Source organism: Lampris incognitus, chromosome 7, assembly GCF_029633865.1.
Source record: "Lampris incognitus isolate fLamInc1 chromosome 7, fLamInc1.hap2, whole genome shotgun sequence".
Classification (NCBI taxonomy): domain Eukaryota; kingdom Metazoa; phylum Chordata; class Actinopteri; order Lampriformes; family Lampridae; genus Lampris; species Lampris incognitus.
In genome coordinates, this window is record NC_079217.1 from 9,178,067 (window position 1) to 9,192,448 (window position 14,382).

Here is a 14,382-nt window from a genome sequence, read left to right on the forward strand (position 1 = left end):
AAATAATTAGTTTTTTGTAATGATCTAATTAACAGTGATAATGTCCATGGAGTCAAGTATTCTGTTCTGATCCAAACTCACATTATAACGATGGGTTGTATTCATTATAGTGATGGGTTGTATTCATTATAGTGATGGGTTGTATTCATTATAACGATGGGTTGTATTCATTATACTGATGGGTTGTGTTCTTCCACCGGAGCAAAATTCGGTGATGAAATAAATGGAAATGAGTCGAACCGGAAGCAATGACAATGAGTCCTTCACAATAAACAACAATTCGTCATGCCATTGTTGGCCTATTTTTTCTAACCTGAAACCAGCGGGCTCATCCGCTGAGTTCTCATCCAATCGCTGTGAGCGAGCAGTGCATTGTTTGAACAAACCACTCACAGGGCCTCTTCCCAGGCCTGCGTTTACATAGCAGTCCATTAAGATTGACGCTCATCTCGTCGAAACTACTCCCCGTCCACATACTGATAAATGAGAAGAATCTGGTTGGGCAGGAAGCTTACTCCGCATGCTGGTTTCAGGTCAGAGGGAAAAGATGTTGACTCCACCCTTTGTGAGAGACGTCCTTATAACTTGAAGCTATTGTCACCCAGTAGTTATCCAACCTTAGGAGTAGAACCGACCTGACACTCGAGACCTGTACCTTCCTTACCGTTGCTGCTGCAACAGACGACCAAAACAGGACTTCATCATGGTGTCAATGGGACGGCAGATGCTGGGCTTCGCCCTGTCCATAATCGGCTTCCTCGGGACCATCATCGTGTGCGCTATACCCATGTGGAAAGTCACGGCCTTCATCGGAGCCAATATTGTGACGGCCCAGACCATCTGGGAGGGCCTGTGGATGAACTGTGTGATGCAGAGCACGGGTCAGATGCAGTGTAAGATCTACGACTCCCTGCTGGCACTACCCCAAGACCTTCAGGCGGCCAGAGCGCTGGTGGTTGTCGCCATCATCGTCGCAGCCTTCGGCATCCTCCTGGGAATCGCCGGAGGGAAGTGTACCAACTTTGTGGAGGATGAGCGGGCCAAAGCCAAGGTGGCCATCGCCTCTGGGATCATCTTCATCTGTGCTGGTGTCCTCATCCTCATCCCCGTCTGCTGGTCGGCCAACACCATCATCAGGGACTTCTACAACCCCATCATCACCAACGCCCAGAGGAGGGAGCTGGGGGCCGCGCTCTACATCGGCTGGGGCACCGCCGGGCTCCTCATCCTGGGTGGGGCCCTCCTGTGCAGCTCCTGTCCACCCAAAGATGAGAGCGACTACCCAGTCAAGTACTCCCAGGCCAGGTCCACAGCCACCAGCCGAGCCTACGTTTGAGCAAACCAGCTCCTCTGAGAAAGACTGTAAATTATTTCATTGCTTCTTTTTTTAAAACCTGAGTGCCACAATTCAGTAAAAGCCTACCTTGCATTTTGTTCTATTTAACAAAGTAGAAAAGCAAAGTGTGTGAAGTGTTGTCTTTAGAGTTACGCCCAATGGGAAGTAATAATGAGGATCTGAGTGCTTCACAGCTCCGTGGCTCAGACAGACAAAGTGTGTGACGAATGAGAAATGTATTGCACATTATAAAGTCATCATAAAGTAAAGGTAATGTGTACCCAAGGGCCAGAATACGACGCATGGTATAAAGAGGCGCACTGGACTGAGAAAAAGACTCCTCTTTTGTATACGAAGCTTGTGTTAATCCTTAAATGTAGTACTTATGAAGTAAGTATAGGCTGTGATGGAGGGATGTTCACATCCAGTAACATGATATGATGATATCTTGTGAAGTGTTTGTATATAGCATATTCCATATTGATTTAAACAGTGTGATCGAGTTATGTGCCCGGTTTGTAATAAAACATTTACACTGCTGATATTGTTGTTGTATGTCTAATGAAAATGTGACGCCAAACTAATTCTCCTCAACATTAACCTCGTTGTTTTGGTCAGGACGCGTCTAGAAACCAGCAGGTTTGCAGTCTTGGTCAGTTTGGTTTGTATCAAGGTTGATGCTTTTATCCAGAACAGCTATAGAGATATAGGGGGAACTAGCCCTTGCTCCCTGTTCACAAACAGAACCAGCGGTGAGACCTTTACAGGTCTGGACTAGCTAAAACAATGCTGTGTGTTTTTAGCGATCATGCATGAAGAGAAATTCTTGGTAACGGCGGAGCAGAAAAGGTCAAACGGTAAACGTGTGGAATATTTCTTGTGATTTCCCACAACAGCCGTGCAGTGAAACCGTGATCCACATTCTGGCCATGCAAAGAGGAAGTTTTAAGGAATGAAATGGTGATTAGGTTTAAACACGATAAGAATCCAAACTTGGGGGGGAGGGGGGGTATTTGAGAAATGCGGCGTACTGATACTGGCGCGTGATTCAGGGATATGTTGATGTGCAAAAGTAGAACTTGGCCAATAGAGCGCATGCCTCTTCAGATACACCTCCCACACCACGTCTCAGTTTTTACCCTTCCAGGTGGAAGGAGAGCCGGTCAAACCTGCTTTCAGGTGTCGCATGGCCATCACAATGCCTTGCTCTCAAGTGCTGATAACAATGTTAAACAACATACCCAGACACTTTCATGGGTTTCACTCACAACAGAGGTGCATACGTCACTTTAAACGTGGGGGGGAAATGAAATTCTTGACAGATGATAGAACTACATATGTATCAGGCAGGGGCAGGCTAAGCTAACTGCTAGCTCATGCAGACCGGAAGTTCCGACAGTCATCCTGGCTGGCGTTCGGTCCTTTGGCCGGTGATTTTTATGTTTTGTTTGTGTGTTAGTTTGGATATATGTGTTAGTTTGGACGTGTTCTTGTGGTTCTTGTAGTTTTTTGTCGTCGTGTTGCGCTGCTGTGGGCTGGGGAAGCCATGTTTCGTTCCATGAAATAAAATAAAATGACAAAGTGATGCTGATTCCTGGTGATTGTACTCCTTTTAAGGAAATTTGCAAACTCAAATCCACGGTTGACAAACGCCCCTGTGTAGTCTGGATCATCACTGTCTCGGGGGTTATTAAACGACTAACATTATGATTATTTTCTTATCATTTTATCCGCAGATATATCAGCTTGTGTTTTAACGCCATATGTCCTGTACGTGTCGGATCACACGTCAGCTGACCAGTGTGAGATGGGTTTTTTCGTCCTTTAGAAAACGTAGTTCATTGTGTTCCCCACTTTGTCAACACAAGGACAAAGTCCCGAAACCTGCTGCTTGATACCGTCACAGAGTTTCCTTCTTTCTTTTCTGCCAAGTGTTTTCATGACAGGTCCCAATGCATAAATGAGTACAAATACTTCAACACCTTTTTTTTTTTTGGGGTACAATTTGAAAAAAGTGCCACCACGTAGGAGTCAAAATTAAGTGGATGGTGATTAAAATTAAAAAAAAACTCCAGTCATACCATTATTAAGTCAGCACCATCTGAAATCTCCACGTTATATTTTAGAACAAGCTTAACCTCGTATTAGAGGTTTTTAAACTTTATCTGTAGTTCACGGCTTTCGTCCTCCTGACACTTGTTGACCCCTAATTTCCGGCCACGGGGTGAAAATGGAAGGCCACACCTTGAAAAAGATGTACCTGTCTTTCCTTTCTTTGTGGCTCTTAGCGGGGGGGGGGGGGGGGCTTGACATCACAGCACTATGTGTCTTCTCTTGATAAGGAAGTTGTCGCCGGAGCTCAAGGTTTTGGTTTTGTCTTCTGGGTGGTAAGTCAGCCCACTTCCAGAAGACATTAGGCAGAGCGTGTTCCTCATGGCACACTTTCACAAATGGCACCATGTTTCACCAGAGTTTCAAACAACTTAATGGGAGACACTAATACATAGGTGAGCATGTGTAACAGACTCGTTTATGCCGTCATAATATGGGGTATTATCTACTACTACTGCTTCTACTACTACTACTGCTACTTTCAGCTACTCCCGTTAGGGGTCACCACAGCGGATCATCCATTTCCATCTCTTCCTGCCTTCTGCATCTTCCTCTGTCACACCAGCCACCTGCATGTCCTCCCTCACCACACCCGTAAACCTCCTCTTCGGCCTTCCTCTTTTCCTTTTCCCTGGCAGCTCCATATTCAGCATCCTTCTCCCAATATACCCAACATCTCTCCTCCACACACGTCCAAGCCATCTCAATCTTGCCTCTCTCTCTTCCTTTGTCTCCAAACCGTCCAACCTGAGCGGTCCCTCTAATATACTCGTTCCTAATCCTGTCCTTCTTTGTCACTACCAATGAAAATCTTAGCATCTTCAACTCTGCCACCTCCAGCTCCTCCTCCTGTCTTTTCCTGAGTGCCACTGTCGCCAAACCATATAACATAGCTGGCCTCACTACCATCTTGTAAAGCTTCCCTTTAACTCTTGCTGGTACCCTTCTGTCACAAATCACTCCTGACACTCTTCTCCACCCACTCCACCCTGCCTGCACTCTCATCTAATATGGGGTATTATAATTACTCAAAATTGTGTGTAGTTACTAAGCTGTTGTTAACCTGACATGCTGTGTGCCTCCGGTCAGTATGCAGAACATTTGTTCAATTCCTGTTCCCTGACGGTCACTTCCGTTGGTCCCCCTCTATAAATTATGCCTCCCGCCTTCATCTCGCGCCCTCGCCAATTCATCAAACACAACGCACGCGAGACACCACCGGTTACACATGCAACTAAACTTCTGTTGCTTTGAGGTTGTGATGGTAAATGAAGGGATGGATGGATTCATCTAAATCCCACTGTTAGCTTCGTGTACCATGACTCGTTTGACTCTGGCAGGCACCATCATGCGCCATTGGCCATCGATGGCGCCACTGTGGGGAGGGTCAGTAACATCAAGTTTCTGGGAGCGTGCCTGGCGGACGGCCTGACCTCAACCATTAACTCCTTGGCCATCGTTAAAAAGGCCCAACAGCGGCTCCATCCCCTCCGGAGACTTAAAAGAAGGGCAAGCCTCCCCATTCCAGCCCTCACCACCTTCCACAGGGGCACCGTTGAAAGTATTCTTACCTACAGTCTCACTTCCTGGTTCAGTAACTGCAAAGCGACCGAACAACACCAGCTGAACACGATAGTGAAGCCAGCTAGCGAGATCATTTGTGCCCCTCTCCCCTTCCAGTTGGAGATTTACCATCAGCGCTGTGTTTGCAGAGCCTCCAGCATCATTAAGGACCCCCACCATCCTTCTCACAACCTGTTTCCCCTCCTGCCGTCTGGGAAGAGGTGCAGGAGCATCTGGGCTAAATCCAGCAGAATGCTAAAGAGCTTCTACCCACAAGCAGTCAGGATCATTAACAAACTGTGTGCCCCCCCCCCCCACACGGTCAGGCCCATCCACCTACCCTCTAACCCCCCCCCCCATCAGTGCTGGTCACTTAAACTGAAATGGCACTTTAATGTACTGTGTTGTTAACCATTTGTGCTTTGTTTGTTTTTTGGTTTCTCTTTGTTTTCATGTTTTTAGTGGTATCGTTGTTATGGAGTTTTTGGGTGTGTATTTTTATCTTCTCTGTTGCACTGCTGTGGGCTGGGGGAAACGGCATTTCGTTTTTATGTATGTGCACAGGTACATAATGAAAATGACTGTGAACTGAATCTTGAATCTTGAATCTCTCCTGTCAGTTTTTACACCTCCTTCTGTTCCTACGCCCGACAGTCCCTGTGGTGAACGGCGTGTCCGGGGTGCTTACATTGGCGAGCTGGTGTGTTTCCAGGGTCATACTTTCTCATTGTTGGGCGTGTGAGCAAAACTAGTGTAACAGAATCCCCATATCCACCCAGGAGAATAAATTGACACCCCCCCCCGCCTCCCTGACGTCCCCACAAACAAAGAATCCTGCATGGCTAGTATTGTTTGGCAAGGCCTCTAGAGTGCCTTTATTAGCTTAGCACATCAGCACGCCTCCCATTCTGCTGCTGCTTCACATGCACCTTAACACCTGGCAGGCTTCGGATATTTTTCTCAGAGCGAGTCGCAGGGAAAAACGGCTCGGCAACCGACGATGGTCTCCATGGGGATGCAGTTGCTGGGTAGCACCATGGCCCTGCTTGGCTGGATCGGGGTCATTATTGTCTGTGGCGCGCCCATGTGGCGTGTGACCGCCTTCATTGGCAACAACATCGTGACCTCCCAGACCATCTGGGAGGGGATCTGGATGAGCTGCGTGGTCCAGAGCACCGGCCAGATGCAGTGCAAGGTCTACGACTCCATGCTGGCCCTCAGCAACGACCTTCAGGGGGCCCGTGCCCTGGTCGTGGTGTCTATTGTCACTGGGATCACCGGCCTCCTCATGGCCTTTGCCGGCGGCAAGTGCACCAACTTCATCCCTGAGGAGCGAGCCAAAGCCAGGGCCACGGTGACGGCCGGCGTGGTGGTGATGATCAGCGGGATCCTCTGCCTCATTCCGGTGTCTTGGACCGCCAGCATCGTCATCAAGGACTTCTACAACCCGATCTTGGTTGACGCCCAGAGGAGAGAGCTGGGGGCTTCTCTCTACATCGGATGGGGGGCTGGAATACTGCTGCTGGTGGGAGGGGGGATGCTGTGCGCCAACTGCCCCTCCAGGGATGATAAAGCCCCCTCTGTAAAATACTTGCTGGCTCAGTCGTCAGGGGGACGCAGCAAAAAGGACTCGGTTCGATCTTCCACGCCGACAAAGACTTACATTTGAGGAATTTGGAGGGACAAACGGGAAGTCTGGTCTGCAGGTTTTGTTTTGGAACTGGTGGCGTGAAGCATACGGGACAGAAACATACACACAAAAAAAAAGATGGAGCAAGAAAGTAAACACGCACAGCACTCCGTGGAGGAAGTAAGCGCTGCAGCCTGTCTTTATTTTTCTCTTAACATTTTAAACGGGCATATATGAAGGCACTTGCTTGAGACATCTGTATAAACGTCGCTCTTTGCGGTCGGTAATTAACATGCAAACGAGGATTGTTGTGAACTTGCATAGGATAGGTCTTTGTATTGTTTAAAGAAACATGTACAGCTCCGGTGTCAAAATGTAAATGTCCACCCTGCCATTGCATTTTGCACTTATTTTTTTGTACTTTGTTGTTCAAGATTTGATCTCAATAAAAGGCTTTTGCTTGACCCGTGTGTTTTTATTCCACTTATCTTGCTGCGCTGTAAATTCTACAAGTTAACTTTACTTAAAAAACTAAAAAAAGTTTTTTAGGAAACCGATCATACTTGGGAGAAGTAAGTAAATGGACTTTACTGTGTCGAGTTATGTGAAGTGATTTTATGTGAAATGAACTTGACACGGTTCAGTCCATTTACTTACTTTTCCCAAGTGTGATCGGTTTCCTAAAAACATATTTTATTTTTTAAGTAAACTGAACTTTTAGAAGGTGCAGTGTGAATTCCTTAACAAAACAAAAATGCCATTGGATATTCAAACCAAAACACTGGGAACCGGTTTGTCCGGTCTCAGAGACTTTCCTGATTATGTCTTCAAACACGGTGACACAGGACTGAAACGTGTGTTGGCCAAGAAACCGTATTAAAAAAAAAACAGCATATATATATCAATACAGATACAGGAAAAGGAAGTTTTAAAAAAGTTTTTTTCTTCTCCTGTATATGTGTTGATATCCCACGCCTCATTAGTTGAGCACTTATAACACCATTGACGGTTTCAGAAAAAAATGCTACATACATACATACACACACATATATATATCTATATATATATAGATATGTGTATATATATAGATATATAGATATAGATATATATCTATATATATATCTATATATATAGATATATATATAGATATAGATATCTATATATATATACATACACACACACATATATATAGATATATATATGTGTGTATATATATATATATATATATATATATATAGATATATAGATATATATATATAGATAGATAGATAGATATCGGTGTCCCCCAGACAGCAACAGGTCGTGTTTAATTGATGGAGAGTTGTATAGACAAACAAAACGTGGAAAACAATAACGAAGAGATGCAACACCAAGTGTGGCGTTAGAAGAGTGTTTCCATCTCAGAGCTTCACACTAAGATGGGAGGCGCGAGCCCTCGGATGAGGTAGCAAAGGAACTTTTCTTGTTTTTGTTTCTGGTTTGGATTGGAAAATAGGTCGTGTTGCGGGTGTTCATTGTCCCACTAACCGGTTGGATGTGAAGCCCAGACTCGGTGTGACGAGATGGGAGGGTCACGTTACACAGCGCTGGAGACGCCGGACGAGTTTGAATGTGTTTTAAACGCTGGATGGTTGCTTTTTGGTACTGCCCACGTGCGGCGGGGTCAACGGTGAAGATGCAGAGGACGATCAGGCGGCTGTCTCATACTGGTCTCCGTTTGTTGATCAATTTTAGATATCCAAACACACGAGGCCATCTCAGCGGTATCGTACTCCGTTAAAGGTGCGGTCCGCAATCGATGCACATAGTGGCCGTCCGCTTCCTGTGCCGTTTTTTGCTGGTCAGCCTTCGGAAACGTTGTTCTTGCGAATCAGAAAAGCAGCCGATGCCTCTGTAACAGCCATTTATATCATCGTAATATCTGGTACTATAATTACACAAAATCTGTGTGCAGTTACTCAACTGTTGTTAACCGGGCATGCTATGCCTCCGGAGTCGATATGCGGAACGTTTGTTCAGCTCCTGTCCCCCCGCGGTCATTTCCGTGGGCCCCCCCCCCCTCTCTAAATTCTGCCTCCCGCCCTCATCGTGCCTGTTGTTTGCACCATGGTGGCCTCAAAACCTGCCCCGCTTGTCTACCGGATCAGGGATCAGGAGGGAAATGAACGAGTTGTTCACCGGAACCTGCTGCTCCGGGTCCACGTCCTGCCCCTGGATGAAGCCTTGGTTGGTGATGCTGGTAATATGTCCATGCCTGCCTCTAGTGTGGCTAATGCCCCCCCCCCCCCACATGTGATTGGCACGAGACTGAGGTGTCTGGATTGGACTCTGCAGTTGTGACAGTTGAGGCATCCCCTTGCTGGTTCCCTCTTGAGTGTTGGTGACTGGGACGATGGCCGCACTGCCTCATGGGTCCGTGAGCAGTCGTCCTGTGGTTCGGACCATCTACCTCCTCCTCCCACTGTGACGGCCTCCCCTGCTTCTGATGGTCCCATCACTGCTGTGGATTCCCCAACAGCTGTCCCCACTCCCCTACCGCAACCGCCGCCTGGCCGTTCCAGTCCACCTCGGGCATCAGACGCAGACGGTCGACTTACCTCAGGGTTTGGCAGAGGCCAGTGTGCCATTGGATTGAGTCCGTGGCACAACCCGAGTCCATTTTAGGGGTTGAGCGAAGCCCCCATGCTGTTGTTATTCACATGAGTCAGAGTGGCATACTACTGCCATGTGTGTTTCTTTCTCTTTCTTTTTCGGGTGTGTTCTTAGGCCACTCTTTACGTGGTCATGGTACGTGCTGCTGTGTGAAGCCCAACTTTCTGTTGCTTCATTTCCCCACATTGTTTGGCCTGAGTGTGTGTGGTGTACAAGGCACCTCGCGTTGCCTGTGGAGTGGACAGGGAGCTCATCTAGCTGGTTCACTCCACTTTGTTGTGTTTGTGTTGCTTTATGGCCAGTGTATCTGAAATGTGGATTGCTGTATGACCCAGACTGTTGTACAATTCCTGGGGGGGGGGGGTAACAGAGTAATTTTTACCGTCATAATATGTGGTATTATAAGTACACAAAATCTGTGTATAGTTGCTAAACTGTTGTTAACCTGACATGCTATGCCTCCAGTCCATATGCGGAACGTTTGTTCAATTCCTGTCCCCCCACGGTCACTTCCGTGGGCCCCCCCCCTCGATAAATGATGCCCCCCGCCTTCATCTCGGGCCTTCTGTGTTGAGCATGAGGGAGAATAAACGGAGATTGCCTCCGAAGACATCCTGGTCTGTGCCAATTCAGCAAACACAACGCACGCGAGACACCACCGGTTACCGCTTCGTCGCTTTCGGTTCCTGTTGAGGCTTTTGGTTGTCTCCATTTCTCAAGCAACTACACAACTTTGACCCGATGATGAGGTGTCCACTTTATTACTTCTTCTTCTTCCAGCTTATTCCTGTTTCTCAGGAGCCACAACAGCGGATTTTACAGTTTCCACCGGTACCCTGTGAAGGCACAATCGGGAAACCGGCCGATGCCGCATCGCTTTCGGTTCCTTTTGAGGCTTTCGGTTGTCTCCGTTTCTCAAGCCGTTACACAACTTTGACCCGATGGCGAGGTGTTTCGTGTTTCTTGGTGCTGGCAGAGCGCCCGTGTCGTCGCAGCACCCCACACAGCCATGGGAGCGCATGCAAATTTACGGATTGTACCTTTAAATGATAATAATAATAATAATCATGTTACATTACATTCATGCGGTGCTTAAAATATTAAAGAAACTCTTATAAACAAGGTAGAAGGTGCAGAAAAAGTAAGAAGGAAAATTAAAGTTAAATTGAGATTAACAATGACATTTAAAAAGACATGAGAGGCTACAAACAGTTGTGAAAAGGCGTGCGTTTGGTGTTAACTGAATGGAATATCACATAACCTTGATAAAATGGGTTCATAGCTTGGTTTTTTTAAGATGGCTTGTCTCAGAAAACAAGCTAAATTCAGCCGGGATGTGTTCATCTCGCATTGGGAGGCCTTCCTGGTCTGGATACTTCGGTGTGATTTGGGGAAGATAGAATCTGTCTTGTGACCTCTTTTCTGTTATTTTCACACCCTGGGATTATCGGGTTGTGTTTTTAAACACGGTGTCTCCATCAGGCAACGTGAAGCGACACGCCGTTGTACGATTTGTACCCATGTAAAGTTTTAGCAGCGGCTGTTGAGTCGCCGCAACTCGTGAGACATGGAGATTAACATGTAAATGTAAGCGCGCCGTAACGACCGGGCTGAACTGAAGGAGCAGGAGGCTTTTCCCTCTTATGTGCAAGATTACCTGATAATGACCCTGTTTCCATTGCATTATTGTTGTGAAGCTCTGTGTCGACCCTAGAAATGGTGACCTGCAAGGGGAGGAAAGTTGAGAAAACTTCAAAAAGCGGAGCAGCCACCTGCAAAGCCTCTTTGAGCTTACTCGGCTAAGCCAAGTCACGTTTATTTATATACAGCACATTTAAAACAGCCGCAGCTGAACCAAAGTGCTGCACAAGCTTAAAATACAAGAGAAAATAAGTGACACAGATGAATATAAAAATATATGTAAAGAAGACACAATAAAATAAAGAATATAAAATGTAAACAATAAACCATAAGAGTAAAAGTATTTTTGCACAATAAAATCATGGTGGCAAGCTCGACTTGAATTGAATGCCAGCGAGAAGAGGTAGGTCTCTAACCAAGATTGAGAAGTCGCTAAGGGCTAATGCGGCAACTTGGGTTAAGAAGTTCCCTCAAAGTGCTATCTTACCATTACTATCTATCTACTCATGTACCGAAGGACACTTAAATTATTACATCGGACAAACTGGAGACTGTGTGTTCTTATAGATTAAAACACACATCAGCGAGACTGCATCTCTTTTGTTGTTGAGAGAACCTTACTTTTAACTTAAAATGTTCGTTAGTTCAACTTCACTGCCCGTTAGTTGAGTAAACTCAAAAATCATGTGCAGCGTTGCCTTAAATTCAAACCAGTTAAACATTTACACTGTTTTGTTATGGAAAAGTCAAAACTAAAAGACAACAAAAACAGTCTCCAAACATGGAATGTTTAATAAAAACAAATGTTAAACATTTGCTGTAAACCAATAAAACTTCTTTATATGGTCTTTAAATTTCAGACAGCAGAGGGTCAATATACATCCTTAAAATCTTCATTTTTAGCATACCTATATGGTATGGCACTCCACTATATAGCAGTAATAAAAATAAACAAAACGAACATTAAATTATAATATACCCTGAATGCAGCACCGGCAGTGAATAGTTCAGCTGCAAACTGGTCAAACTGGTGCATTTACTTTCCACTACACCACTTCAGTATGAACTTTATCTGTTAATTTGCTCTACAAGACTTAATTATTCAAGGAGTCTGATTGAGACTGAGACCTCTTTCTCCGGAGAGACTTGAGAACAGCAGCAAAACTGAAAACGCTCCAGTCCAAGCACAGTTGGGTTTGTCCGGGGCACATCTGGTCTCCTCGTGTAGTTTGTTCTCGTTGTGATTTGCAGTGGAAATCCAACTAAACACCACGGCTGTAGTAGCTGTGCTAGTCTACCACCGGATTCCTTCCCCTGTCATTGCTTTTAACTGTCTCACATTACGGTTTTCAGAACCACGTTACTGATAATAATGAATAATACATGATAAATAAAATGATAAATGATGACTGCTGGGATAGGCTCCAGCATTCCCGCGACCCTGAGAAGGATAAGCGGTGTGGATAGTGGATGGATGGATATATTACTGATAATAATAATGATAATATTTGTGACATCTGCTCTATAGTGCCTCAGGTCCATAGTTTGGACCCGGCTGTACAGGATGTAAAACAGGAAACACAAAAGAAATAATAATAATAATAATAATAATAATAATAATAATAACAATAATAATAATAAAAAGACCAGGCCATCAAGACCAATTACTACCGGAGCAAAATCCTCAAAGATGGCACCGACCCAGCATGTAGGATATGTGAGATTAGATAAAGGCCAACAGACCAGACATCGTCATCAAGAACAGAAAAGAAAAAAGCTGCCTACTCATCGACATGCTCATCCCGACTGAAAGGAGCACCTCAGTAAAGTAACTGAAAAACTGTCGACATATAAAGACCTTGAAATCCAGACTGAACGAAGGTGGGAATGAAAACCACAACAATACCAGTGGTGATAGGAGCCCTGGGACTTGTAAAAAAACAAGGGATGGAGAAATGCACCCAACGGATCCTGCCGGGTAACATCAGAATACAAGAAGTACAGAAGACCGCACTACTTGGAACATCTCATATCCTAAGAGAGGCCCCATCCATCACATAGACTCCTACCTCATCCTAATCCTATAGGCCCGAGGAATGGGCCCCGCCCGCTTATTCTGCTGTATTATGGCATGAAGTTAAAGGACATTTGTACAATAATAATAACAATAATAATAAAATATATTTATTTATTTATTGTATTTAAGCGACGTGATCACGTAACGCCTGTACCGGCCTCCCTTCATTGGCTTCCTGTCCGTTTTAGGATCCAGTTTAAGATTTTATTACTTGTTTTCAAGTCTTTAAATGGGCTTATTTATCTGAGCTAATGTATTATCATACACCAGTCAGAGAGCACTCAGGTCAGCAAACCAGATGCTCTTACATGTCCCGAGGTCCAGGCTTCAGAAGAGGGGCGACAGAGCCTCTGCAGCGGCTGCTGCCCCTGATCTCTGGAACCACTTACCAGTCAATACACATCAGATCTGCTCAGACCCTCCAGACTTTTACATCTTGGCTAAAGACCTACCTCTTCTCGCTGGCATTCAATTCAGGTTGAGCTAGACGCTGTGACTTTAGTGTGGAAATATACTTTTACTCTTGTGTTTTATTGTTTACATTTTAATTCCTTTATTTTTACTTTTACATGTATTTTTATATTCATATGTGTTACTTATTTTATATTGTATTTTAAGCTTGTGCAGCACTTCGGTTCAACTGTGGGGTTTTTTTTAAAATGTGCTATATAAATAAACTTGACTTGACTGACCTTTATTTAACCAGGAGGATCCCGTTGAGGTTACAAACCTCTTTTTCAAGGGAGACCTGGCAAGATAGGCAGCAGCAATTAGAAAGCACAGTTACAAAATCGCACAGACGCAAAGTTACACGTTTGAAAACGCAAACAAAAGACCAAAAAAAGAAACAAATTAGAATATATTGCACTTTATTGATCAGCTCAGAGAAAATAAGAAAGGGACGAAATGTGAATTAAAGCCTTGCACTCGATCCGCCTTGAACGGTGCTCGCGGAGTCTTCCCTGTACAGTAGTCCACAGCCGAGGGACGGACCGGATTGTGTGTCTGTGCTGCGCCGCCCTCTGGTGTCTCTGAAACCGGACGCAAATCTGTGACAAGACACACAAGCACAAATAAACACCCACAAAACACACCTGTAACACCTGGGGATAAGGAAGGAGAGCCGGCTGGCAGCAGCTGGAGGGGGGAGAAGGAATGTGTGTTTGGACCAAATGGCGGCAAAGCTTCACGTGGCTTTCAGATGGAAAGCCAACTGAATTTTAACACGAGCTGCTGTGCCGGTGTTACACTAAAATCTGTGACCCCTCAGATTATGTGACCCTCCCGCTAAAACGCCCTCTTTGGGGCAGAAAATGGCAGCTTAGATGAGTTTACGTTTGGGCGTGAAGATCATCTGGGGGGGGAGGCCGA

At 45.4% G+C, this 14,382-nt stretch overlaps 2 protein-coding genes across 2 annotated transcripts; both read left to right on the forward strand.

Annotated features, from left to right (window-relative positions):
* Positions 1 to 617: 617 nt before the first annotated feature.
* On the forward strand, positions 618 to 1,870 carry cldne (claudin e). Its single transcript, XM_056283038.1, has one exon. The coding sequence runs from the start codon at positions 704 to 706 to the stop codon at positions 1,334 to 1,336; it is 633 nt and encodes a 210-aa protein (XP_056139013.1). The 5' UTR covers positions 618 to 703; the 3' UTR covers positions 1,337 to 1,870.
* Positions 1,871 to 6,011: 4,141 nt separating this feature from the next.
* On the forward strand, positions 6,012 to 6,680 carry LOC130116189 (claudin-4-like). The gene has a single exon (XM_056284147.1). It carries the CDS (start codon positions 6,012 to 6,014, stop codon positions 6,678 to 6,680), a length of 669 nt encoding a protein of 222 aa, XP_056140122.1.
* Positions 6,681 to 14,382: the final 7,702 nt, after the last annotated feature.